Here is a 27,512-nt window from a genome sequence, read left to right on the forward strand (position 1 = left end):
AGTGAAGAAAATTTTACTGGAAGTTGGAAATTGTGTAGTGGCCAAAGTTTAGCAATACCCACATTTACGTATAGTTACGTGACCTGTGGTTGCCTTCACTTATATGAGGAGTAGAAAATGAACTGGGTGGTTTAGATAAGATTTCCCAGCAAATTGTTGAGGATGCTACCTGGTGTCTTCTTGTTAGAGCAAACTGTTAAGAAAATGAATGGAAGGAAGGACTACTGAACAGAAAGGACGCAGGACTGGATGGTTTTGAGCATTCTCAGTTTCCCTACACAGCAAACAATGTTAGAATTAAGAAATGGCTTCCACAGGGCGATTCCAGGGAACAGTCAGAAAAAACATGATCTAAAGATGAGACTGAGGATGTGGCTTTCGAAATCCTTGTTGAGACCTCGGGAATGTGGCGTCTCGGAGTGCTATTAGTCAGACCCTGAGAGAAGTTTACGTGTGTGACTTGCAAGTCCTTTCCACGGGCATTTGGGAAGTTAAAGGGCATCGTCTCTCCTTTGTCTCAGCAGAAGCCCAAGGTAGAGGAGGATTTATCTCCAAGAAATATGTGGGTGTGGTTTTTGTCTAACAGAGTAAACCCCAACAAGAGAATTTTACCAATAGAAACTGCCAATTTGGACTGAAAGGAACACAAACAGTAGTGGGTACACAAAAGGCCACAGAGCTCAAAAGTCCCAATGGCAGGAAGCAGGCTGAGAAAATTCAGCTGCAGGCACATTCTGTCTTTCATGGAAAAGGAAGCATCACTCAGAGAGTAGAACCAATAGCCAAAATGGTAGAATCAACAGCTGTGGAGAATTATCCCCTGGCCTGAAAACCTAGGCAAGGACCATCTGCCCAGCTAGATTTCACAATTGCTATGAACCAGTGACTCTGACCTACAAGTACCTTAGATTTTTAGCTTTGTTGAACAAGAATATGGAAATATCTTAGGCCTGCCTTACTGCTGTATGTTGGTTGTGTTGAGTTCAGAAAACGTGACTCTTCAGTTTCACAAATCTACAGATGAAGAGACACTGTACTTGAGAAACTTTATCTAAGGAGCGTCACCACACCTAGATCAAACTTAGATGGCTTCTGGATTTTGAGCTGATGCTCACCTATATAGTAACTTATTTTTCATCTTCTAATAAAAGTGATGTTTGACATCAGCACAATTTAACATGTTTTATAGCATTGAACCATTAAAAAAGCTATAAAGTCCTTTTAAAAATTCCCTTGAAATGTTTGTCAATAGGTTAAGAGATTGACATAATAGAAATTAAAGATTTGTAATATTAAATCATATCAATGTAAAACTTGATAAACTGTCCTACATTAACCAAACTAAATAATCAAGTAATTATCAGCTGCCCAATTTCAATCTATGTTTAGGATATTTATTTTATAGTATCAAGCTACTGTTGTGAGCATACAAGCAAGGTCAAAACTCTCTTAAATATCTTAATTTGCAGATTATTTTTGTTTGTAACAAAAATTCCACCTAAAGGGGTTTAAATGAGATGTGAAATAAGAAATGAAATATTTAACTCTCCTAAAATAATTATAAATTTTTCTAAAATTCACTTATGCTCAAAGGAAAGAAAATGGTGCCATTCAAAACGTTTTATAATGCCTCATCCTTCAGAATGATGGCATATCTTTTATTTTCTATTCACTATCTAACATATTGTGACATTTTATATATGAAAAATTGTTAAAGCAATATTTTTTAAATGTCATACTGTTATAAAGGGCAATTTATTTCATGCCCACGTCCCTCCAGGCTATGAGCCTATTTAGGGAGACTTGTTAGTAAAGGGCCATGACTGGCAAGTCCCCTGGATAAGCAATCACAGGCCAATAAAAACGAAGAACACAAATATGCCATTCAGAAACGCATAGCATTGTTAAAAATAGCAACGCCCATGTCTGTCCTAAGCAAGAGGGTGCTGTTAAGCCTCCAGAGAGAGCAGAGCAAAGTGCAGGAATGCTACATTGTAATGGAACTCAAGGTATGTGGGTTCTGTGCTTAGCTTGAGACACATGGTAAGTGATTCATCAGCTTCAGGATTGTTTCTTAACTGTAAAATTCAGTGTTCATATCAGGTTCAAACAGTTAATGCATTCCTGAACTTCAGACATGCAGGTACTCCAAGCATGAGTTCTTACTTTATGCACACAAAACTTGTACAGGTACTACAGGATGCCAAATATTCACTTGTTCCCTTAAAATAAACATCTAAAAGGGAAACTTGATGCCAATACATTGTAAATGAAAAATATCTGACTTATATGGCATTAATGGATGATAGCTATAAAATTTAAATGCAATAAAACAACAAAACAATTATTAAATTCTAGCTATCAGGCTGTTGGCTATCTGAAATCTGTTCTCTTTGAGAAAAAGAAATGAGCAACTCTATCTAGGAGAGAGGTTCTTGCATCAAATTGAGAGTTTCTACTTGATTTAAGAACATACTGAAAGGGATTTCAAAAGGACATTATTTTTATTATGTGATTTGATGTTATGTTATGCAACATCTGCATACCACCTAAAATCAACTCAGTATCCACCAAAATAGTCCCTCCTAACAGAAGCAAATGTCTTACACTTTGGAAATCAAATAATAACACCTGACTTTTGATTCCAAATTTTATCTTGAATCCTCATACAACCACCTAACCTACTTTCTCAAAACCAGTGATATTGTCACGAGACACTAAAATAATTTTGAGGGCAATGGAGTACTGTAGAAAGAACACGAGCTAGGAAGTCACATTAGGGTTCAAAGTTCAGTTTCATTAGCTTTGACCTTGACACTGGCAAGTTAATTAACCCCTCTGGGCCTCAAATTGCTCAGTCACATTAATATGCTTGTGTCACAGTTAAATGAAAAGATGCATGTCATGTGCTTAGCATAGTACCTGAACAAGGTAGACACTCAATAAATGTTACGTATTTAAATTATTTAATTCCTTCAAATAAATTTTCAAAATTCTATTATAATAAATTCACTTCAAATAACAGTAGCTTGATAATGGAAAAAAATACAATTAAGGTTAAATCAAAGAAAGCAAAAAAATAACAATAGCTTGAGAGGAATATACACTTGCCATTTTTCTTTAATAATGAAGTTATATTACATATAAAACTGTCACTTTTCCAAACGAAGCTACAAAACACAAACCACTAACTGGCAAAACAAGCAAAAATATTTTGTCTTCAGTGATAAAATAACAACACTTAGCTGCAACCATGTAAAGTGTTTTCAGGTCTTTTCTTACCGCTCCCCCCTTACCCCCTGCAAAAGGGTCAAAACAATAGAAAAGACAGAGTAAGAGTATCTTAAATCAAAGAAAAGTTTCCACCAAACTGGGCACCTGTCTCTGAAAACAGCCACTTTTAGGACACAGCTAATAATAGTATTACCTACTAGATGTAGCAAACAGCAGCCAAATAAATAAACAGCCTGATACTAACCCAACAACAGTAGTCCTGGGTACTTAATCAATCAGGATTAATACTGTTCACTTTAAGTGTATTGTTTCTAACCCATACAAGTGCGCAAGAGAGTCACTGTTACCCCCAATTCGTCGTCGGCAGCCGTCCGTCTCGAGAGACGATGGTGTAGCTTCTCAAGAGTCCATCTGCACCGCCGAGAATGGCTGTGCAGTCCGACTCGGGAGTGACACGGCATCTGTCTCCTTCCGTGTTGAATCGACATCTTGCGATGACGCTGGAGTGTCCTCTCCAGTGGAGCTGAAGCTACAGAGCCTGGGCAGGGCGACATGGAGGGTCTGCTGTACCCCCAATTAAATATGAAGAAAATGAAGTTCCGAGAGGTTACTTGCCTGGTCAAGTCACTCTACTGGTAAACACCAGAACTGCAGTCAAACTGTATCTGATGGCAAATCCACTCTCCTTTCATTAGTCCCTGTTTCTTTCTTTTCAGGACATAAGGATGTGAGCAAGGATCTTTCTCAATGTTTGGGAAAACCCTAAACTGATAGCAAGCCCTTTTTCTCTCTCTCCCTTCTTCTGGTTTTTCTCAAATCCTTTGCACTGTGGTCCATGCCAGCTTCGGTCATCATTTCCCCAACTCCAGTTCATTCATTCCTTAAGTCACTGAAACCTGGTCTTGTGCCCCAGCTCTAAGAGGAACTGTACTTAGAAAGGCAGGAGAGAATCAAAAAGTAAAAATTCAAGGTAAGATTTTCAACTCACCTGGGACTTAAAAGTAAAGGCTCACAGATAACGAGCAATTTTCTTACATGGTCAGTCAGTACTGATATGCTCCCATTTACAGGGATAACTACGGCTGAGACAATGTGTGGAATAAAATATTTTTGCAAATCATATATATTCAAGGGTACTTAATTGGGATAATTTTCAAAAGAATCTAAAAGTTTCTTCTTTTATTCAGGGAATGGGTTTTAAGGTAGGATTTACATACAAATGAAAATGACTAAACCTAGAAAGTATTTCCGTTTCATTTTTTAAACATGACAGAATGAAACAAAAACACCTTGATAAATATCTCCTTTTAACTGCAAGATGTACTTCAGTGAAAATGTTTATTTACTAGCTAATATGTAATTGATGTCTATTGGTCCTAACTTTGTACCTAAAGATGAGCACACCTACAATGCTTTGCCCACCCCTGTGGGTCTGAATTCTTGAGGTCTGTGAATCACTCTGTGGTGCATGACGTTCCCCAAGAGTCCAAAATGCAAGCTACAGCCTTCTAAGCTAACACCATTGAGCCTCATAACAACCTGTTATAAGCACTATTTTCTTAATTACTGTATATGATTACAATGAGCCACAGAGAGGTAACTTGCCCAAGATCACACAACTGGGAAAAAAAGAAAGAAAAGCATGAAATCAAATCCAAGCGCTCTGACTCCTGAGCTCTTATCCACTACACTTTGCTGCTCACCATATATAAGCCCATTCAGAGGCAGAGAGAAAATTACACAAAGGCATAGACCTACTATTTATTGAGCACCTACTATATTCTCGGCACCAGGCACTGAAGATGAAAAAAAAAAAACAAACTTTTTTAAAAAAAGCCTGGCTCTGAGCTAAAGGACAGCCTTTTTTTCTTCCTTTCTTTCTTTCTTTCAGCAAATTCAGTGTAGGTTAAAAACAAAGTAACTAGTTACAATAAACTGTGTTCATGCCCTGGCTAACAGACTATCCTGCGTTTTAGGGGAACATAATGCAAAGGACAACTAACTTAAATAACATTATGACCCTTAGGAACACCAAGTTTTTTTTTTTTAATCATACCCTTATCTAGAACAGAGGCATAGAAAACATTATATAAAATATTTCCTTTATAGTTTCCAGTCATCATTGGGAAGACCAAGAGCACTGTAATAAATGTCATAAAGTGTCTTGAGAATGAGGGACACACCATCCCTACTTTTAAAAATCTTAAAGTTGCATCTCTCTCCCACATCTTATTGCACAAGGGTATTGCCTTCCTCTGGCAGTTGTACCCTCTCCTAATCTGAAATGATCTAGAAGCGAGTTAATCAGTAACCATACTCTAAGATGTCAGGGAAGGTCCCTTCTCCAGGGTAAAGTACTCAGATTTATGACAATTCACCTATTTTCTTTGATCTTCATTTAAGTACAATAAAAGAGGGTGGATAACTATAAAAACAAATTTTACCAATTTCAAAATTTTACTCATGACAAACATGGGCAGAGGGATCATTATGGTAGTAACAGCTAACCTTTAATGAACAGTACCTAGTATGTGCCAAGTGTGTGAGCAGCTTAATAGGACTTAATTATTTTATCCTCACAGTACCCCTATGGATAGGTCATTCTAATCTCCAGTACATAAATTTTTTAAAATGAGGCCCAAGTTCATATAAAAAGTTGCAGGACTAGAATTGGAATCACATGCTCAAGGAAAAAACAAAAACAAAAACCTTAAAGGTCTTCGTGGCCAAGCAGGTAAAGTAACTGTGTGAAGTGGTTTAGTTTTAAGATTATAGAGCTGTGGTTCTCAACCGTGGCTGCATGCTGTAATGGAGAGATTGCTAGGTGAACTCCACCCCCACAGACTGTGATTTAATTGGTCTGGGAGTTATCCCAGTAATTCTAATGGCTAGTCAAAGCTGAGAACCAGTGCATGTAGACACAGAGAACGGGGCATGTCCCACTTGAAAGGAGCTTTGAAAAATTTAAAGGTTAAGGAAGCACTGTGCTGGTCAAAGGTTGTTAGGACTGCCTCTGCCACCAGTACGTAACCTGGCTCCCCTAGTCCTTAGTATAATTAAGGTTCAGTATGGATGGCAGACATAGTGGAGGTGGGTGTCTAGTTTTGGAATTTCCCCCATGGCATCCCTACCATCTCCTATTCTGGAACTGTTCTACTACAAAATGCACTTGGTATTAGAAGTAGCCTACTTTCAAAATAAGCTCTGGTGTACCACCCATTCTTAAAACTGAATAAGGCCTAAATATGCTCACTTAACAAATGTATACCATGAGATTATAGGGCAAAACTACTTAAACATTTCAAGAATCATATTTTTTAAGGAAGGCCGCTCACAATTAACTTTGATCTTAATCCAAGCCAGGTCAAGAGATCTCACAAAAACTAAACCAATCTTAGGAATAGAGTCTAATGCCTTCAAAACAAATGAAGGTGGTAGAGAACGCTGCTGAGTAAAATGTCATTTGTCATCGGAAAAGGGAAGCAAACCTGGATACTGTCAGAAAATCTTCATTAGGTGGCCTGAAAATGTGAAATGCAAAATAAATGCTCAGGAGTCAATAGCGAATCCATTTTAAAGAGAAGAAACTGTAGCCTGCTTGGGAAACAATTCTTCATGCTTAATCATATTACGATTGTTGCAGCACCACAGCTCAAGAGGAAATGGCAAAAGAGTAAATTAGGAACGGACTTTCAGGCAACTCAATCAAACTAGCCGCAACATTTTTTCTTCTGCTGCAAAGCCATGTTGTGTATTATAATGGTCTCGTGTTACCACTTATGACCACTTATCCTCATTACCACCAAAAGAAGGCAAATAAAAGGAGAAAAGAAATTGAGATTGACTTTCAAAATGGAATGCTGCAAAGAAAGGCCATGACTCAGAAATCAGGGTCTGGGTCGATGAGCTTCCGCATTGGCAGTTGAGGCAAAGGTGCTACTAGGGCAAAAGATTTCATTGTTTTGTTTGGCTTTTCACAAAGCAGACACAGGGAAGTGGAGCCTGAGAAAGCAGACAAAAGTGCATGAGATTAATTTTCTCACCGCGGTTTAGAATAATTTTACTTGTTGACTAAATAAATATATATCAACCCCCTCCCTGAGTGTCAGGCACTGTGCAGTGCCGAGTAAGTACTCGTGGGCAGGACAGCGCCTGCTCTCATAGGTTTTGTAAAGTAAGAGACCAAGGAGCCAACCTCACAGAATCCACCATACAATCCCCTTCCAGCCATGAGTGTGAAAATCCAGCCCTGCTATTGTACTACTAGACATAAGTTTTTTCCCTTGGTCTAACTGCACTGAACTTCACAGAGAAGCCACTGATATCATCTAAATAAGTAAATAAATATATGTCCATATTTCGAATACCAACAATGTAATTCATGGGTAAATATCCACAAGTTTAAGGGGGAAAAATTTTTAAGGCTATCAAGACAGGTTTTCCTTTTGAACTAAGACCAGCTAACATATTTCACTGCCCCTGGCTATATAGCTTCAGTAAGCTAAAAATACTTTTCTTTCTGCTAAGTTGGGAAGAAGAAATAAGACGAAGCAATCAGCTGTGAATCATTTTCTCTCATCTTAATATTTTTTTACTAGAAAACACTCCAAATAGCTGAAGCAATGAAAAGGCATCTGTTTTATATTTGTATGTGTATACACTGACAGATACATCTATTCAGCTTGTATCCTCCTAGTAATAAGAAATATGCTATATTTGCATTATCAGCAAAAACTGTCAACCTTTCTCTACTCACACCTTTTATTTTATTTTTTTTTTTCTGGTTGGAGAGAGGGCTGTATAAGTGTTGAAAACTAACCACAAGTACACTAAAAGCTTTCAAAATATATGAACAGGATGACTGTGCCATTAACAGGACAACATGGTGCTTATATTGCAGTCATGCATCATTTATGTTTCTGAAATTTACATTAAATGAGACCCTAAAATAGGACAGGAGCTTTAGGTCTTCCTGCGGGTCTTGCTCAAGTGATGTTTGCTATGTCTGGCAAAGTGGAAAACTGTTTCTCTTCTTGGACTTCGCGCAGCTAATTGTAAAACAACACATACACACACCCCTCTCTCTGTGATAAACTAAATATTACTCAGGAAGACAAAGAGACTTTTTTATCTTTTAAATGAAAAGCATACCTGCAGGATGGTAAACAGCAGTGGCATGGACTTTTTCCAAAAACGTCCAACATCTCTTAAGTCATCCAGCTAAGTTAACAGAAACTGGCAGGTCTAGGTTCCATTCAACTAGGCCATTATTTGGGCTGCTGGTTCATGGCTTAACTTCTCTTGAAAAAACAGCAGTTTGCGAAATGTCTGCCAGCTCCCCCATTTCTTAGGCTACTGACGAAGTCAAATGGAAAGCAAATACCCGGGAACCAGGAAACCATGCCCCTCCGGAATGGGCTGCCACAAGCCGGGCTCGTGGTTTGCCTGCCCCGACTGCAGCTGGGCCTTTGACAAGTGCTTGAGTAAAAGGCAGGCTGTGCACCCGCCCGTCCAAGGCCCAGCAGGACCAGGGGCTGGTGCTACCCATTTCAAAGGTAACCGCCTATGGAACCTGGAAGATGGGGGTGTCACCTCCCCTGACACTCCGGGGGGGCCTGGCGACCCTGCAGGGCTCACCTCTCAAGTCCCTGAAAGTCAGAGGTGGCACCATCAGTGCCAATGGCTCACCAAAGCCACTTTTCCAGCGGTGGCGGAGGCGTGGGGCAAAGTTGGCCATTGGCCCCGAGCGTCCGTTAACCATACCTTGCAACTGGGCGGAAAGGGACTCCTGGTGCTGCTGGTACTTGAGCGCCACCGCCTCGGCTTTCCGCAGCTGCGTCTGCAGCTCATAGTAGAGCATCGCGCCGTAGAGAAAGCCAAATACCACTGTCAGCAGCAGCAGCGTCTGGAAGATCCGCTTCTGCTTTCGGGAGCACATCCCGTTTCCCATAGTCCCAGCCGGACCGCGCGCTGCGGCCGTCCCTTCCTCCCCTCCGCCCAAGAGAGCGCCTCAGCAGCGGCCGCCGCAGGAGCTGGCCGGACGCAGCATGAGGAGACGCGAGACAGACACAAAAGCGGGGCCCAGGGGGAAGTGGCGCCCGCTCAGCCCCCGCGCGCAGTGGGGCGCACAGCCATCGACGCCGCCGGGGCAGCCGCCGCCAAACTTTTGCGAGGCTGGCTATCTGCGAGTGCCCGAGCCCGGAAGGGGGCCCTCCGCATACTTCTGAGCGGGATGTCCTCGCGCCGGCTGCCTTTATTCCTCCTCTCTACTTTTTGGCTCGGTGGTGCCCTGCGGCGCTCGGAGTCCCGCCCTGGCCGCTCCCCGCCCCCTCGCGGCGGTTCCCACTGCGAGACTTTGTTGCCACCAAAAGGAGGGGGTTCGCGCCCAACAAAAGGACCCCGGCTGCAGGCGGTGCCACCACAGGAGGGTGGGTAACGGATAGGGGCTTGGTGCTCCCCTGGCTTTGGGGGGGGTGGAGGGCCCGTGTCACTGACGGGGCTGCGGAGCCTTAGCCGCGGCCACCTCCCGCCCAACTTACGTGTCACCCACGGCCCGCTATTCTGGCCAACGGGATTCCCGGAGGAAGTCCCACTCGGGCTCCCCGCTCATTGGGCCCGTCCGAGCTGCACCTCCCTCCCTTCGGGGAGGCAATGCTGGGCTCGATTGGACGCCCGCTTTGTCCGTCCGACCCCAGGGCCGCGCCTTCCCTCTCGCTGTGGGGCCGCCGAGGCGCTCGTGGACAACCCGGCCGCCTGGCGCCGGGGTGCGCCCACGTGGAGTGCGGGTGGGTAGGGTGAGGCAGCGGAGCTGGTGGTGGGGTGATTGGGGTGCGCCTAGGACAGGTCCCGGCCTGCGGCTGGGCGAGGCACGGTGCGCACATGTGCCAGCACTTGGAATGCACTTGGGAGAGGAGTGCATTGTATATAGATGGGAGAGAGTGAATGGGAGCAACTACGCTCGACCAGTACCCCTACTTTCTTTCCCAATCCAGTGGGCAGATGCGAAAGACACAAGGGATAGCTACATTGTTAGCGCAGTCTTCCTGTTGGAACAGGAGAGGCTGTGCCAACTGACTCTTGCCCCATCCAGTGTACTAGTATGAATGTGTGTGCCCACAGATGGCAGGACACGAGTCGGGAGACTCAAGCACTCTAGCACGCGGGACTTACTGCTCAACTGTCCACATGGGTTGGAGAAATCAGCTTGCCTTTGGCAGAGGGGAAAGCAATAATCTCATATTCCCCCGCAACCCTGGCTGCAAATAGAGTAATTTAGAAACAAATTTTACAGGCTGAAATGAGTATGTATTCATATTATATGTATTTATTTTATTGGTGGCAAAAAAAAAAGTCAGTTACATTGTTAAATTATATTTTAAAGGCCAAGAAATTTTTCTTATGTAAAAACAAGAAAAACAAACAGTTAACACAAACGCCTTCAAAGAAAATGCGTAGTGCATTTGTTCTTCCTCTGTTCTTGTGGGGGGTGGGGGGTGGAATCGAGGTTATACATAAACAATTTTGTTTCTGCTCTTGACCTAATTTCTAAGAAAGGAAGGTATTTCTCAAATGCCTCAGTAATGTTTGGAATTTATTACACACTGCATAATTTTAATATATTCTAACTGGGTTTTAGTCATCACTATCAACAATAGCCCACGATTGCTCAAAATGAGGGTGGATCTGTTTAGCCAAATACAACATAAAGACAGTCTCCGGTGCAGGCTTTTTTAGGATGACTCTGAAGTTACAGGATGCTAAAAACCATAAAATAAACTGAATTTACAACTTAGTTCACCTGTGACATAAATTTATACTACCATGAAAACTAAGCGTGCTTGGTATGTGCTTTTCCCTAATAAATAACTTACAGTATATTGTCCAAAATGCTTTCATGTACAAATACACCGTTTCATTTATCAAAGATGTTCCTCAACTTATGATGGGATTATGTCCTAATAAGCCCATAATAAATTAAAACTATCCTATGTTGAAAATGCATTTAATACATCTAATTTACAGAACATTATAATTTAGCCTAACCTAACTTAAATGTGCTCAGAAAATTTACATTAAAGATATCAGATAAATTGGGCAAAATTATATAACACAAAATCTATTTTATAATAAAGTTTGAGTACCTTATGTAATTTATTATGCATAGTTTTCACACCATCTGAAAGTAAAAAAAATAGTAAGCCAAACAAATTTAAGTCAAAACTTTGTACGTCGAAGAGCATTGTAAGTCAAGGATCATATGTATTAAGACTCACGTTTTGGTAAATAAAGAAACCAAAGTTTGTTCAAACTGATTGATAGCTCTAGGACTTTCTAGATCACGCAGAAAGTTAGGAGCTCCTTGGCTTAGAATCCAGATCAGAATCCTGTCCTTCCCATCTCTTTCTCCTGCGGAAGCCAGGTTCTCATTCTTTTTAAACAAGTTATATTAAAACTTGTATTTGGCCCATTAAAATGAAAACCAAATTTAAAAAGAAAAAGATCTAAAGAAGTTTTAGAGTTTTATTCTGATGTGTAAATCTTATGTAGTCTTACTTGTTAGGAATCTTCCCCTTTAAATTTCCCTATTTCAGTTTGAATCTTAGACTGGATAATCCCTCTGACCTTGTTAAACTCTTCCTAACTAAAAATTCCTTACCATTACCACTGTACAATTTGCTAAACAAACTCTTCCTCCAAAAAAAATCTCCCAGAACTCCTCTGGTGGAAATAAAGTTTTATAGCTACAATCCTGGACCATACTTAAATAGAAAATTATCCTAGTCATAGAAGAAGAAAAAAATTGTACAGAGGGTTGGGAAATTATTTCTCATATATTATATAGTATGCAGTATTTAGTTGTATTTCAGAACTTTTGAACAATTCTTATGCTTCCAGAATACATGATTACTCATTTTAAACCTGATTTCTTTGCATCGAATTCCAGACTCCAAAGATATTCTTTGCCTAAAGCTGCTGGCTGACTGCACAGAAAATAATAAATGGAGGCCATAAAACACAACTCAATATTTTAGTCATAAAATTTGAAAGAGAACAAAAATTATTACCTGAACTTATCCATTATTTCATATTCAAGAAGGGTATGTAGAAGTACATAAAATCACTAATGGCAGTGTCTTTATAACATTAGTTTTTCAAGGTGAAGTATGCTGCTGTTTCTTGAAAATATCAGTATAGAACTTTTAGGAGGCCAACATTGGGGAAGCTATCCAGAGCCTATAAATAGAATTTCCATAACATTTCCTTTGCGTACAGCTTGTAATAGATGAGCTCTTTTTACTGGTCTTGCTAGGTCTGTTGTTAGTTCTATTTTATTTTTGTTTCTTTATCATTTTGATAATAATATCATGTAATTATATTTTATATGCCATATATTTACCAAAATGTATAATTAAAAAATTCTAAATCCTGTCAAGTATCCTCAATTTAATGTTTTATTTCTAAGGCAGACAGAAATTAACTTAAAGAAATTCAAGGTCTTGTAGGGGCACCAAATATTCCCTGTAAAAAGTTTCAATATGTAAGTATGTAAGGGCTTTAAATGTTCTTTGTAAGAAGTAGCAAGGACTTGCTAAAAGGCCTTGGAAAAAGGAATGTAAGAAGGAGTGTTATAGCAATTAGTGATTTACAAGCTAAAAGGACTTCAGCCTCTATCACCTCCCATTTGCTTGCTTGTGTCTGGTTTATAACATTTGTGAAGGTTGTGCTTTGCAGAATGTCTAGCCCTTTGAAAATAAATTGCCTCACAGGGAGTTCGTCCCTGGCTGAAGAGCTATGCTGCCGTCGAAGATAACCTTTAGCCTTGCGAATTTCTGTTCCTGTTACTGCCAAGACATTCCTGCAGTCCTGCGCAGCCCCCTCTTCCTAAGGCTGTTTCCCGCCAAAGAAGAAACAAAGAGACTGCACCAGTATAAAAACCCAGCGTTTAGACTCCATTGTAGGTTGGAGCATGTTAGAGACCTGCTCAGGGTCTGCCCAACTCCTGGCCAATATTAAAAATCCTTTGCTTAACTTTATACACCGCTTCAGAGTGTTCAATCTCGCCTATGTAGCCGTAACATTTTGGAGGCCCCAGCGAGATGCCTCTGTAAAGCGGTGCCGCCTTCGGTGAGCCCCCGGGGCTTCGTGCGGTCCCGTGTGTCTAGCTGACGTGTGGCAGGACAGCGGCCGCAAGCTCTGATTGGGAGCAATTCCCTGCGCCTTCAGGAGACACTCGGGAGCTGCTAGAAGCCCTGACGGCCCAGTCTAGAGTAAGCAAAGGACAGAGGACAGCCTCGGCGACAGGTGAGTGGCAACCCATTTGGGCAGCGGACTTGGGCCACTGCCACTGAGACTTGGTCTCTTTTGTCCTCTGGACGCAGAGGTACATATTCCCGAACAGGGAATTTGTTGAAGCCGGCTTGGCTAGCTTCATTTGGATTGTATAGAGCTCTTTTGGTTTTGGGGTTCTGCTGCCTGTAGCCGATGCTGTTCATCTAATCTCAGAAGCCTAGGCGGGGTTTGGGTGGGATTGTTTAACCTCTGAGTGAATGTGTGAGTGAATGTTAAGGTTAAAGTAAAAAAAAAGTTATTTCCTCCTTTTTGTGTGCCTCCACAAACTTCGGTCTATGGAGTCTGAGTGGGCTCTAGCCTCGCAGGAGGAGAGGCCAAGCGGGCATTTGTTTGGCTTCCTTTGGGAGCTTCCAGCCCGTGTTTGTCTGCGCCGTGAGGGGGGAATTGCTCCTGTGCCTTGTGTTCCAGCTCCTAATTGTAATCCAAATTAAGTGCATGTTTGTAGCAGTCACGTTAGCCAACATAAGGGGACGCCAGTCTAAGCCTGCACCCACAGTTCTTGACTGTGTGCTCCAGAATTTCCCCAAGTTCCGGGGACAAAATCCCTTCATAAACTCTGGCACTCTGGAAACATTCTGTAGGTCAGAGTGGCCTGCTTTTGGGGTCGGATAGCACCCCCCCCCTTGGGAGTACTTTAAATCTAAATATTATAAGTGTAAAATGGTGTCTCTCAGGAAGCAAAAAATGCAACAAGCAGAAAGGAGAGGGTTATTGGGGGAAGTAGCAAGGCAGGAGGGAGCTGTGCCTTGAAAGAGTGGCTCCTGCTCTGCACTTCTAAGGGAAAAGTGTTTTTTTTAAGAAGAAGGAAAAAAAAAAGGTATTATCTTGCAGATGGCTAGTGAAGGCCAAACAAACGTGGGTTAGTTTCACATATTCTGTAATCTGGGAAGGCCCCTGGTTCCCAGATCAAATTGCTATCTCTCAAACAGCTGCAGGCGCAGGAGAAGGGGGTGGGGAACATGAAAACCAAGGCTATCAATATGGGCAGTGTCCCAAAAAAAAAAAAAAAAAAAAAAAAATAAGCCTAGGACCCTCTGTGCTGTCTCCCGCTGCCTTGTAGCCCTGGCCAGAGGGATGAGGCTCCTTAAAAATTTCCCCAGAGAACTTGCTTGCAGCATTTCTTTCCACCCCAGGTAACTTCTAGCAATTCAGTTTGCATCTGAATACTCCCTGCTGGAGCTGCAAGGAGGGACAATGTTAAATTTGCTAGCGAAGCAGCCGTCTAATCCCCTTGCTACAGGTTACAGAAACAGCAGAATGTCTGTCTCTCCAACATGGAGGAAAAAAAAAAAGTGACACTTTTAAAACTCAGGCCGCTCTTCAAACTGGTGCAAGCTGCTTGGGTGCCAATCAGCAACACCTCTAAAGCTGTAACTAAAGAGCCTTCAATCTCCTCACTGCTTCAGCAGGGGGAATGTGCCTGTATCTTAAGGAAAAGTGTTGTTACACATGAATAAAACTAATGTCCATTCTAGACATCCTCTTCAATAGGAAAGAAAGAGGAATAATCAGGTGGGCTGCTATAAGAATATAAAAAAAAATGCAAGCATCCTCCTGGTCAGGGAATTGTCCTGGCCAAACAAAAGGTTCCCAATAAAATCCTAAATAGAATAGTAATAGGCCAAATAAAACAATTGAAAAACTTCTCAGGAAAGCTCAAAAGTGTATGTTAGAAAAGAAGAAGAAGAAGAAGCAGGAAGCTTCAGAAAACTGCAGAATATCTATAAATCTAGGGAAATTTTAGCTGCTAAATACTGAGTTTGAGTAGAGTACTTTACAGTGTGGAAAAGAACAAGAATTGGAAATGGATTATGGTTAAATCTGAATGGGTAAATATATGGAAAGTTTGTGAATGTTGCAGAAGGTCTGTGGAAAGTCATAAAAATGTATAGAAAGGTTGTGAAAGTTTTAAACCTGGGGAAAGGAAACCTCAACTACTTGTGGTCTAATTGTATGGTTACTGTACCTCTGTATTGGCATTTAGCCTTGGGACCTATGAAAGGTCATTTGGAATTCCCAGTGTTGGAATTGACATTAGCCATTGGGGACGTAGAAAAGGTCTAGAATTCTCTGTATTAGTATTAGCCATATAATCTGAAAGGAAAATTGAGGTTTCCCAGAGAGAGTTAAAAAGAAAAAAAAAAAAAAGAAAACTTCACATGTAGGAAAGTGAACAAAAGAAAGTATAAGGCATGGAAATGCAGTTTTAGTAAATATTAGAAGGACAAGGATTTTCCTTCACACTGTATATTTTTCTCCCTACCTGATCCCTCCAGAATTTGGCAATTTAAAGAAGTAAGTAATGACATTAGGTTTCTTTGCATAAAACTAAAAAGACCAGTTGTTAATAAAGGTATTGTTAACCAAGACTTTGACTGGAATAATATGCCTGAAAGAGGCATGCTTAGGCTCTGGTTGTTACCAGGAAGCCCTAAGGAACTGGATTTAACTTTTGAAGCTAAGAAAAGCCCATGAGAAAAAAGGCCTGACACCTTGGTTGGTTGTGCGGTTCATGGCAGTCTTTCCAGGGAAGGAACGAAGGTTGCTTTCCTGAAAAATGGCTAGAAGGAACCTCAAGGCACAATGAAAAATCCAAAGGACTTAGGAAAAGCAGGTGTTTACAGGCAAGGCTGAATGGCAGGTGTGTGGCTCAGCTTCTGTGCCCTAGTGGGCAGACTAATAGTCAGCATGAAGGTTCCTTGTATAAGTTCCAGCAAAGTAGACTTAAAAATCATATGTGGTCAATCACTGCTCTTGTTGTGTTTATGCAAATGAACAGGCTAAATTAAAACTGTATTTAATGCAGTTCCTTTAATAACAAGGAGGGTAATCTTAAGGAGAAAAATCGTGACTCAAGGAAAATCGCAATGCTCAGTGCAGCTAACTGTCTATAAAGTTTGTCTTCACTTAAAAGTTAAACCAGGTCAGTGACATTATCAAGGATGCTTAATTTACAGGCAAGAAGAATGTCAAGTGCCTTGCAACTGGATGTCTTCCCAATAAGACAGTCTCTCCGATTTGGAGACTGGTTTGTGAATTGTGTTGTGTGAATTAACATGTGTGTTCTTTCTGTTTTCATAGGGCATAAGCTTATGGTCTCATTACCTGAGTAATTGTATTTATAGGCCTCACTTAAGAAGCCCATCTGCAGTGCCTCCTCCTAAGACTCGACGGTTTGGCTGAACTAAGTGGTTGGGTTGGTAAAGTATGGGGTAGTCTGTGAGCTTCACTTTAAAAACTTATTTCTCTTTTCTATCCTAATGACTTGGACAAAAAGGGCCTAAAGGTCTGAGAGGGGGGAAAAACCTAAAATATTTCCCTCAGCCCTAGATAAGTATAGTGAGAAAAGGAATTTTGGACAGGTGTGACATGCCCTGCACACCTTCCTCCAAAGAAGCCATTTCTTTTCCTAATGTGGGACATTGAAAAATTAATCTCTGTCTTTTGTCATCTAGTGGTTGTGGGTTAAATTATGCCTTTTAACCCTGTTGCCAAATCTGTTGCCTCCAGAATATGACAAGGATGTCAATTTGTCCAACAGTGCCAGCCCTTGGAAACCAAGAATGCCGCTGCCCGGGGACAGCCAACTGACCTGGACTCTGCAAAATCCTTCCCCATAAGGGAGGGCCGCACTCCCCTCCACCCCCACTCTTATTAGAAATTCCTAGACCCAAGGGTAGGTAGGACGACGACCATGTTCAGCTTGAAGCAGCTAGAAGAGCACGAGACCTTCGCCCATTGTCCTTTATAAGATTATAAAGGGTCTTAAGTCTAAGGAGGGGAATTATACAGGGGCTTCAGACATTCCTTATAAGAAAAGAAAAAAAAACTGGGAATTAGGCTAATTCCTCCCAAGTATACTGCACTACATTGAAAAAAAAGGGTAAGGCAAAAATAAGTACAGTGCCATAAAATTTTCTATCATTTTGAATGTAGTGCTTTCTTTGTTGGTCATTTCCTTAATTGCTATTAATCTTTGACTAGTTTTCAAAGCTGTAAAAACTTATTTTAGTCAGTTCCTAGTTGTTAATTTAATGTTTCCATAAGGGTCTGGAAATTTGTTTTCCATCATCTTGCTAACATTCCATTTGCTCTTCTTATTAATCATTGAATCTACAATGCGTGGCACATAGCAAGTGCTTAACAAATGTCTGCTAAATTAAATTGTGTTTGCTTTAGGTTTGTGAGATATGTTGCTGGTATTTTAATAGAAATTGCATTGAATCTATGAATTGCTTTAAATAATGTGGACATTTTGGAAATGTTAATTCTTCCCATCCGTGGATGTGGCGTATGCTTCCATTTATTTGTGTCTTTCTTAATTTCTTTCTTCAGGGTTGTGTAGCTTTCCGAGTGCAGGTCTTTTGCCTCTGGTTAAGTTTATCCCTGAATACTGTTGTTTTTCTTGTTGCTATAGTAAATGGAATTTTTTTCTGGTTTCTATCTCTAATGTTTTGTTGGTATATAGAAACGCTTTTAATTTCTGAATATTAACTTTGTGCCCTGCTGTTTTGTCAAATTCATTTATTAGGTCAAGTAGTTTTTTCGTAAAGTCTGTAAGGTTTTCTGTGTATACTATCGTGTCTTCTGCAAGTGGTAACAGTTTTGTCTTCCTTACCAATTTGAATGTCTTTAATTTCTTCCTGTCTAATTGCTGTAGTTAGAACTTCCAACACTGTTTTAAAAAAAAAAGGAAAAAAAGTAGACATCCTTATCTTGTTCCTAATCTCAGAAGGAATGTTTTCAGTTTTTGTCCATTGAGTAGAATGTTGGCTTCAGGTTTCTCATATATAGCCTTAATTATGTTAGGTATGCTCCCTCTATTCCCATTTTGCTAAGGGTTTTCATCATAAATGGGTGTTGTACTTTATCAAATGCTTTTTCTGCATCTATTAATATGATCATGTAATTTTCGTCATTCATTTTGTTTAGGTGATGTATTATATTTATTGATTTGCGAATATTAAACCATCCTTGTGTCCCTGGGATGAATCCCACTTGATCGTAGTGTATAATCTTTTTGATGTATTGCTGGATCCTGTTTGCCAATATTTTGTTCAGAATTTTAGCATCTATGTTCATTAGCGATATTGGCCTGTAGTTTTCTTTCTTTGCTATGTCTTGACCTGGTTTTGAAATTAAGGTAATACTGGCTTCATAGAAAAAGTTTGGAATTTTTCCCTTTTCTTGAATTTTTGGAATAGTTTGAGAAGGGTAGAAGTTAGTTCTTCCCTAAATATTTTGTAAAATTCGCCTGTAAAGCCATCCGGTCCAGGGCTTTTGTATGCCGGGAAATTTTTGATTACTGTTTCAATTTCCTTCTTTGTTATTGGTCTGTTAAGACTTTCTACTTCTTAATTCTGTTTTGGAAAATTATATGTTTCTAGAAATTTGTCCATTTCATCTAGGTTGTCAAGTTTCTTGCCATATAGTTGTTTATAGTAATTTCTTACAATTTTTTGTATTTCTGTGTTATCGGTCATAATATCTCCTCTTTTGTTTCTAATTTTGTTTATTTGGATTCTTTTTTTCTTTATAAGCCTAGAACCAGCCCCTGCTTTTGTTAATCTTTTAAGTTGTTTGTTTAGCCTCAGTGTCATTTAATTCTGCTCTAACCTTAATAATTTCCTTCCTTCTGCTTGCTCTGGGCTTTGTTTATTATTGTTTTTCTAGTTTTTGTAGCTGTGGGGTTAAATTTTTGTGTGGAGTTCTTCTATCCTCTTTGGGTAGGCCTGTATTGCTATGGACTTTCCTCTCAAAACTGCTTTTGCTGTGTCCCTTTTAGTTTTGGGATGTTGTATACTCATTATCATTTGTTTCTGAAAACTTAATTTCTTCCTTGCAGCTCCTGAAAGCTAGCATTATAAATACCCAACTCCTTATCCTTGCTACTAAGCCCCTCCTGAAAACCAGGGTTTAAAAACCCTACTTATAGTCCCTAGACGTACCTAATAGGTTTAGTCCAGGGACTAGAGGGGGGATTATGTAGGGGCACCAAATATTCCCTGTAAAAAGTTTCAATATGTAAGTATGTAAGGGCTTTAAATGTTCTTTGTAAGAAGTAGCAAGGACTTGCTAAAAGGCCTTGGAAAAAGGAATGTAAGAAGGAGTGTTATAGCAATTAGTGATTTACAAGCTAAAAGGACTTCAGCCTCTATCACCTCCCATTTGCTTGCTTGTGTCTGGTTTATAACATTTGTGAAGGTTGTGCTTTGCAGAATGTCTAGCCCTTTGAAAATAAATTGCCTCACAGGGAGTTCGTCCCTGGCTGAAGAGCTATGCTGCCGTCGAAGATAACCTTTAGCCTTGCGAATTTCTGTTCCTGTTACTGCCAAGACATTCCTGCAGTCCTGCGCAGCCCCCTCTTCCTAAGGCTGTTTCCCGCCAAAGAAGAAACAAAGAGACTGCACCAGTATAAAAACCCAGCGTTTAGACTCCATTGTAGGTTGGAGCATGTTAGAGACCTGCTCAGGGTCTGCCCAACTCCTGGCCAATATTAAAAATCCTTTGCTTAACTTTATACACCGCTTCAGAGTGTTCAATCTCGCCTATGTAGCCGTAACAGTCTTACATTTGAGAAGGGCTAAGGTAACATTAGGGTACCTCAGCAAGCATTCCCTTTAGCTTTAGTAAATTTGTCATTTTAGTAAAATGTGTTCATTTTTAAAATAGAGGAAAGCAAGAAAAATATAGTTGAGGGATACAGCCAGAACATAATTTGTAAAAATGTGTGATTTTAAATTAAAATAATGTTCAGGATTCTAGAGTAAATAATTTCCATTTTCTGAAATTCCTCATTTAACTCTATTACAAATTAAATTCAATATATATTTTTTAATTTGTAAGAGAAGTCATCACCCAAGAAAAGGTGATGAATGTTAAATAATTTTTTTTTTATTTGTAACTATGTGTGGTGATGGATGTTAAGTAGACTAATTTTGGTGATCATTTTGTAATAAATACATATATTGAATCATTATGTTGTACACCTGAAAATAATATAATGTTATATGTCAATTATATCTCAATAAAAAGTAAATCAATAAAATGTAAAACGGCATTTCAGTGTTAATAAACCAGTTTTAACCTTTTCATGTGAAAACTGCTGAAATCAACTCTCTCTTCAGGAAACTTCACTCTGTATTTTTTGCCACTTCTCTTTACTGTCAATTAACACACAAGCTTCTCCTTGTCACCTTTACCTGACTTATTTTGAGGGGAAAGGGAAGCTAGTACATTCAAAATATTCTCTTTTTGAAGACTCTGTGAAAGATGATTTGAAACTCCTTTTTCACAAGATTTTGCTAATGATCTGGTGGTACTTGTTAGCAGATTAACAAAATAAAAAGTAGGCCTTTGTCTAAATAAATAAAGTAACTGAACCCCTTGGCACCTTACTTTGGTCTGTCTCTAAGCCGCCATCTTTGTAATGCTGAACAATTGGGTTGGCCAAAAGGTCCATTTAGTTTTTTTCTGTATAATAAAAGACATATTTTTCATTTTCACCAATAACTTTATTGATCTGGATATTTTGCATATGTCAGCTGTCTCCTGCTATTGGCTTCTAGTGGGTAGAGGCCAGTGGTGCTGCTAAAGATCTTCCAGTGCATAAGCCAGCCCCACAGCAAAGAATTATTTGTCAGTAGTACCAAGAAGCTTCACAAACCACTTTTGACATGTTCAATCAGTCACAGCACCTTCACCATACACTGCACAAATCTTTTTTTTTGTGTTTCAGTTGTGTTTTTATGTTTCATGAAATAATAAAGCATAATATGCTGAGCATGTTGCATATCTTCTTCCATCTTCAATATTAAAATGGCTGCACAAAAATTCACCAATTTTGATAAGTGTTTTTAAAAATGCACATTGAACCCTGGCTGGTGTGGCTCAGTGGATTGAGTGCCAGCCTGCAAAAAAAAAGGGTTGCTGGTTTGATTCCCAGTCAGGGCACATGTGCAGGTTGTAGGCTGTGTCCCCAGTTGGGCGCATGTGAGAGGCAACTGATCAATGTATCTCTTGCACATCGGTGTTTGTCTCCCTCTCTTTCTCCCTCCCTTCCCCTCTCTTTAAAAATAAATAAATAAAATATTTTTTAAAAATGCACACTGATGTGACAGCTGTCACAATACAACCAAACAAAATTGTTTTGACTTGTGAAGTTAAAGACTACTAAGCAGTACTAGAGCCATCATACAACATAATACTTAAGGAGTTAGAGGGTAAAGGGGAAAGTAGATGTTTAGCTCTTATTTGTAAAATGCCTTTCAATAAAAAAAAAAAATCCTTACCATCAACATCACTAACAAATACCTTTGAACATGAACTACTCTGATAACAGGGGAAATGATTTAGAAGGCCCTACTTGCCACACGTTATATAGCTAGACAAAGGAAACAGGAACTATCACTTGTGAAACTTCCGTAATAACCTTCTAAAACAGGCCCATGTAGCATACTCGAAAACTCTTCTAAATTCTAAGGTGGCACAAGAATTTATTTTGAATTTAATGCTTAAACTTTACTTTGCTAGCATCTCATGAGCTAACTGGTATATTAATTTTAGAAACTAGTTTCATAGAATGTTAGAATGAATGGAAAAGGACTACATGTGAGACCCAGAAGTGAAATGAACTTCCCAACTCTTCTCTTGGTTCACTCAGGCAGCTTTTTACTAGCTCCTAGCTCCCTGCCTTCAGGGGAGACCATGGCAAAGATCAGTGGCCAATGAAACATGACATTTTTAAGGTTCCCCTCCAAAATGTATAGTTTATTGGATTCCTTTGTATAAAAGACGTGCTTAGTTTATCCATAACCATTTTATAGAATTGGTATTATAATTTTAATATGTCATATGATAGGTATTTATAGTAATTACTTAATTATCATGAGGCACAGCTGGTCATATTTATGATGTATCAAATGCTAACTCCTGGGTCAGAATTTCAGCATTCAATTTCAGAACTTTTCCTGAGGGAAATCATAATCTATTTCATAAACATTCTTTATGCTCTAGTTTTCTGGAATGTTTTGAATTAAAACAAAAGGATTACCAATCCTTTTACTTAGAAACAAACTAGAGAAAACTTTCAAATAAAAACTAATAAGAATCAAGTTACCTCACTATTAAATCCAGCTCAAATTAAAATTGTTAAGTAGAAACATTTGTTTTGTGTTACTCTGCACCTTCTCGTTCTATTTTCTAGTTCAACTCATCAACTGCTGGCATCCAATACTCTAGCAATGCCCTCTGGTTTTGCAGAATCCACCTCTATGACTATGCTCTCCAGTCCTCATCACCCATCTTTAAACATATTCATTGGGCTTTCCTTCTTGAAGACAAAGTAGGATAGATAATCTAAAATAATCCTACCTCAACATTCCAGTTACTGCCCTTTTCTTCAAGTAACAACGTAATGGAAGAAAAGCAAATTAGATATATCAAGTCGTTGTCGTCGGCAGCCGTCCGTCTCGAGAGACGATGGTGTAGCTTCTTAAGAGTCTATCTGCACCGCCGAAAATGGCTGTGCAGTCCGACTCGGGAGTGACACGGTATCTGTCTCCTCCCGTGTTGAATCGACATCTTGCGATGACGCTGGAGTGTCCTCTCCAGTGAAGCCGAAGCTACAGAGCCTGGGCAGGGTGATATGGAGGATCTGCTGTTGCCCATGCAGCAGACCCCCCCTCTCTTCGCAGCTGAAGGGTCCAAGGGAAAGACGGAGTCAATACAGCTTGGCTTCAGGTGCCCAGCAGGAGTTGCCGGTGTTGACTACAACATCAAACCGCCTTAGGGACTCCGGCTCCGGATTTTCTGTCGGGGTTTACTCCCTTAGCCTTTCCCCTGAAGAGGTATGCCGCAAGGCAGCAGAGGTTTTTTGGAGTCAGAGTTTTCCTTCTCTGATGTGCCCTGACTGGAAGATCGAACCAGCGACACTTAGCTCGCAGGCCGACGCTCAATCCACTGAGCCAAACCAGCCAGGGTTATATCAAGTAATAGGATGATATTAAATAATGAATTATTAACTTATTATTCCTCCCAAGATTGTGTGGGAAAATGTGTTCAATCAAAGAACTGAACTCTCATTGAACAACCCTAGACAGCTCAGGGAGCAGATGGGTGATAATTTGAGGCGGGTCGCCCCCAACGCCCTCAGCTCGGTGGAAACCCACTGTCCAGCAGTGGTCTCAGGATCACAGATGAGAGACAATAAGTAACCCAAACACTGTATTTTGTCTGGGAGGAGGCAAGGTGGCTGATCTCTCTAGTGGAGAAGAGCCCCAATCATGCCTTCCAAGTTCCTTTTATTGAGGAGGGTATCCAGGAGATACAGAGTCAGGATACATAAGTCATCAATCAGTTTCAAATGTTTGGATTACTGTTAACAATCACTGGTTACTGATAACAATGCGAGAAACACAGTGAGAATTCTGGGCCATGGTCTAGTAGGCATCCTGGTACTATGTGGACAACAGGTGCAAAGCATTATACACCTTCCAGGTATTTGATGTTACACATGGTCTATAGCTAACTTAAGAGATGAGAAAAGCAGAGCAAGCTTCAAAGCAGAATATGCATTCTTTAAATCCAAATCCCTGAATGGATTTTTGGGTCATACCTGCTTGCAGCCTTCCCAGTCTCCTCCTAGTCAAGACTTATAGGCTTCCCAGGGGGGCCTAGCTTGCAGCTGAGCTACAATTCCTGAAACCACGCAGGGTGGTCCCCTACAATAATTGTGGATAGAGGGGGTCTGACTTTTTACTATTTAGTTCCTGATTCCCCTGACCAATTGTAAATGAGCTTAAGAACATTTAAAAGGTGACCCAAGCCCTGAATGGTGCAACTCAGTAGGTTGGGTGTCATCCAGCAACCAGAAAGGTTGCTGGTGTGATTCCCCAAGAGGGCACGTGTCTGGGTTATGGGCCAGGTCCCCGTTAGAGGCATTCATTTGAGAGGCAGCCAATTGATGTTTCTCTTGCACACAAATGCTTCTCTCCCTCTCTCTCTCTCCTTTCCCCTCTCTCTAAAAATAAGTAAAATCTTACAAATAAAATACAATAAGAGGTGACCCAAGATACCTAGCACCAGAGTACAAATCCCTGAAGTCACAAACTCTCTCTAAGGTCAAGAATAAGTCAGTAACTATTAGGACTATTACTTCTCTCATCTAAAAATGGAAAAGATAATCACATTTGTCCTGGTTAACTCAGAGAAAATAAGCCCACAGGATTCAAGAGAGAAGCAACACTTCAGACTTCATTTAGATAAAACTGAATGTTGTAGTGGTACTTGTCATTGTCCACCTAAATTTGTCTGCACATTTCTGGTTTTTGTTTTTGTTTTTTTTATTTGCTTCAGCTACCCAATTTAAAATGGTACTTTTTCAATCATAATTTTTAATTGAACTTCTTTTCTTTAATTGCTGGGAATAAGGAAATTATGACGTCAAAACAAAGGAATTTTCCTTTGTTCAGACCAGAGTCCTGAATCTTGAGTTGTAATTTATGGGCTAATGTTTTCATTATGCTTTAAATCTCACCAATTTTTTTTAAGTAGTCACTGTGTGCAAGACACATGCAAGGAGGAAAGGGAAAGAGGGGGAGGTGGTGACGAATGAAGCAAGGACCCTCTCTGCAAAGAGCTTGAAGATTTGATATGTATTTGTTTAATAAGTTGGAGCTCTGTTTGGAAATTAGTTTTCTCAAAGAAAGAGCAGAGCAAAGAACAAGCTTTATGATGCAATCGCAATATGTGTAGAGAAAGAGGTCTTACAGACAAGGCCATTTGGACAGGTTAATCTGTAGGATCAGTTAAGGCTGTGGAAAATAAAAGCAATGCAGAGACATCTTAAAACATAAATGCACTTCCTGGAATTCTCTTTTGATGTCAGGCCAAGGCCTTTGCATCTTGTGTGGATCTGTTGCGGGTTGAAGCTTGGCCCTGTCTTTAACTCCACGGATCATCATTCAGATTCCAGTTTCAGCTTGGTTGAGTGGTGCAAGAACTTACAGACACTTGAATAATAATGTAACTCAGTGTAGAATATGTCTAGATTTGTGGAATTTCTTTTCTTAGCCTTGTTTTTCACCTAATTTGCTGGCAATTACAATTATTTTTTTAAGCTACCAGTCAATGTGGAGATTTTCCATGGCATGCATCTGAATTTTCATAAAAACAATTCTTTTTTTCCAGTCTCATCTTCCATTAGTTTACACAATATTTGATAAAATTACATAATTAAAATAGGAAATACAATTGCAAAACAGTTTTTAGAACAAATTGCCTGTCTCTACTAAAGCATACAGCTCAGTAGGTGAGCATAGGCCAGTTAGAGATTAATTTACGTGCCAGGCGTCTTCAGGTTAAACTATGGTAAGAGGGACTGGTTTTCAGAGAAGGGAACAGCCTCCCTTAACTAACTCCACTGAGTTGGTCAACTAGAGTCAAGGGCTTCTACCATACATTCAAATAAGTGGAGAGGTAAAAGGAAGAATCAATCAGTGATCAAGAAAAAGTATGTGAGAGAAGTAACAGAAACCAAGGGTAGGGGGAAGAGAGTGCTTTGAAGAGAGAGGCCAATATTACCAGTATTATTGATAGAACTACAGAGAGGGCAAGTTAAGATAAAACCTGAAACAAGACTGTGAAATTAACTGATTAGGGGTGAGGTGGAAGAATGCAGTAGGCTGGGGAATAAATAGATAACAGGTCAATAAGGGAAGAGAAGGATGAAAGGGGACTTTGAGTTTTGATATATCTGTCTGGGAAATAAGATAGATTGGGTTTAACTTGAGGAAGAAATTAAACTGACAGGAAGCTTGGTTTGTTTTTTAAATTCCTTTCTTTGGGTTAATGTAGACTTAAGAATGTTTTGCAAAGGAGCTAGTAGAGAAGGATAGGTTAAGGATGTAAAGTGCTACATTTAAAAATAGATTCTAAGAAACAAAGAAGTGTCTGCCTCAGTTATTAGAATGCATGAAACATTATTTTTTAAGGCAATGCCCTATTATAGTTCATTTTCCATTTTAGAGGCTCAATAAATTATTGACTGAATGATCTTAAGAGTTACTAAAGAGAAGAAAATGGAAAAGATTGCTAGGCTAATTGAAAAAGAAATTTGTTTGAGGGCCTAAGGTGGTGTGTGGTTGTAATAATTCATTTTGATTAAATGTGTACACTAGAAAAATGGGTATGATTGTATGGTAATAGCCTAAATAGAATATCTGTAAAACAATATCTGTTTAAGAATAAAAAGTATCCCTGCTTTGAAAAGAGTAATCTGTCCACTTAAATCTTTTATATGCAATTACTAGATGTGATTACTTCTTCATAACCTACTAGTTTATGACATACAAATGTTTTATATTGTTAAATAGGAACACTAGAATGTAAAATCATATAGACAATATGAATTACAACCATGTTAAATACTTACAGAAAAAATAATTTGTTATAGCTATTACTTTAAGTAATTAGATGATGAAGAAAAAAAGTATATTTTAAATAACTAATGAAAATCTGTTTATTCTCTTTAGGATAATGATGCTTTTTATACATTTTCAGTTTTTAACATTGTTGAGCATATCCCTGATCATAAGAGCTGTTTGTTCTATGAGTAGTGAGTTGATATCACAGGATGCAAAAGGAGGGGAAAATCCTCAGCACTGGGCTGCCATTTCACACATTTCCTTCTCCCCTTTCTCCACCCTTCATCAGAAATCAATTAAGTGCATTCTGACCTCAGATGTGACTTCAGTAACCTCTCAAATTTGCCTCAGCCAATCATATCTAGTACTGTGCCTAGCAAACACCAAATAGAATTTTTATTGCGTCAGAGAATAAACTTGGCACATGAGATGAAATCTGTTTTTGATCGATGCAATATGTCAAAATAAATACAAAAAAACTCACAAGATAAATGTTAAAGAGAC

General features: G+C 39.7%; 1 protein-coding gene and 2 long non-coding RNA genes across 3 annotated transcripts in view; 2 read left to right on the plus strand and 1 right to left on the minus strand.

The window, feature by feature from the left end:
• GOLIM4 (golgi integral membrane protein 4) overlaps positions 1–9,989 on the minus strand; it is a 66,702-nt gene extending 56,713 nt beyond the window's left edge. The window contains exon 1 of the mRNA XM_090273564.1: positions 8,998–9,989. Within this exon, the coding sequence (XP_090129690.1) occupies positions 8,998–9,184 (187 nt within the window). The 5' untranslated portion in view covers positions 9,185–9,989. The remainder of the gene's footprint in view (positions 1–8,997) is intronic.
• Positions 9,990–12,732: 2,743 nt separating this feature from the next.
• Positions 12,733–13,268, plus strand: LOC150020841 (uncharacterized). Its single transcript, XR_016510622.1, has 2 exons — positions 12,733–12,772; positions 13,002–13,268. It is a non-coding gene; the product is annotated as an uncharacterized LOC150020841 (long non-coding RNA).
• A 5,897-nt stretch (positions 13,269–19,165) lies between these two features.
• On the plus strand, positions 19,166–20,104 carry LOC150020842 (uncharacterized). Its single transcript, XR_016510625.1, has 2 exons — positions 19,166–19,608; positions 19,838–20,104. It is a non-coding gene; the product is annotated as an uncharacterized LOC150020842 (long non-coding RNA).
• The last annotated feature ends 7,408 nt before the right edge of the window (positions 20,105–27,512 follow it).

This window comes from Furipterus horrens, unplaced genomic scaffold (assembly GCF_987537825.1).
Source record: "Furipterus horrens unplaced genomic scaffold, mFurHor1.1.pri manual_scaffold_1, whole genome shotgun sequence".
In the NCBI taxonomy this organism is placed as follows: Eukaryota; Metazoa; Chordata; class Mammalia; order Chiroptera; family Furipteridae; genus Furipterus; species Furipterus horrens.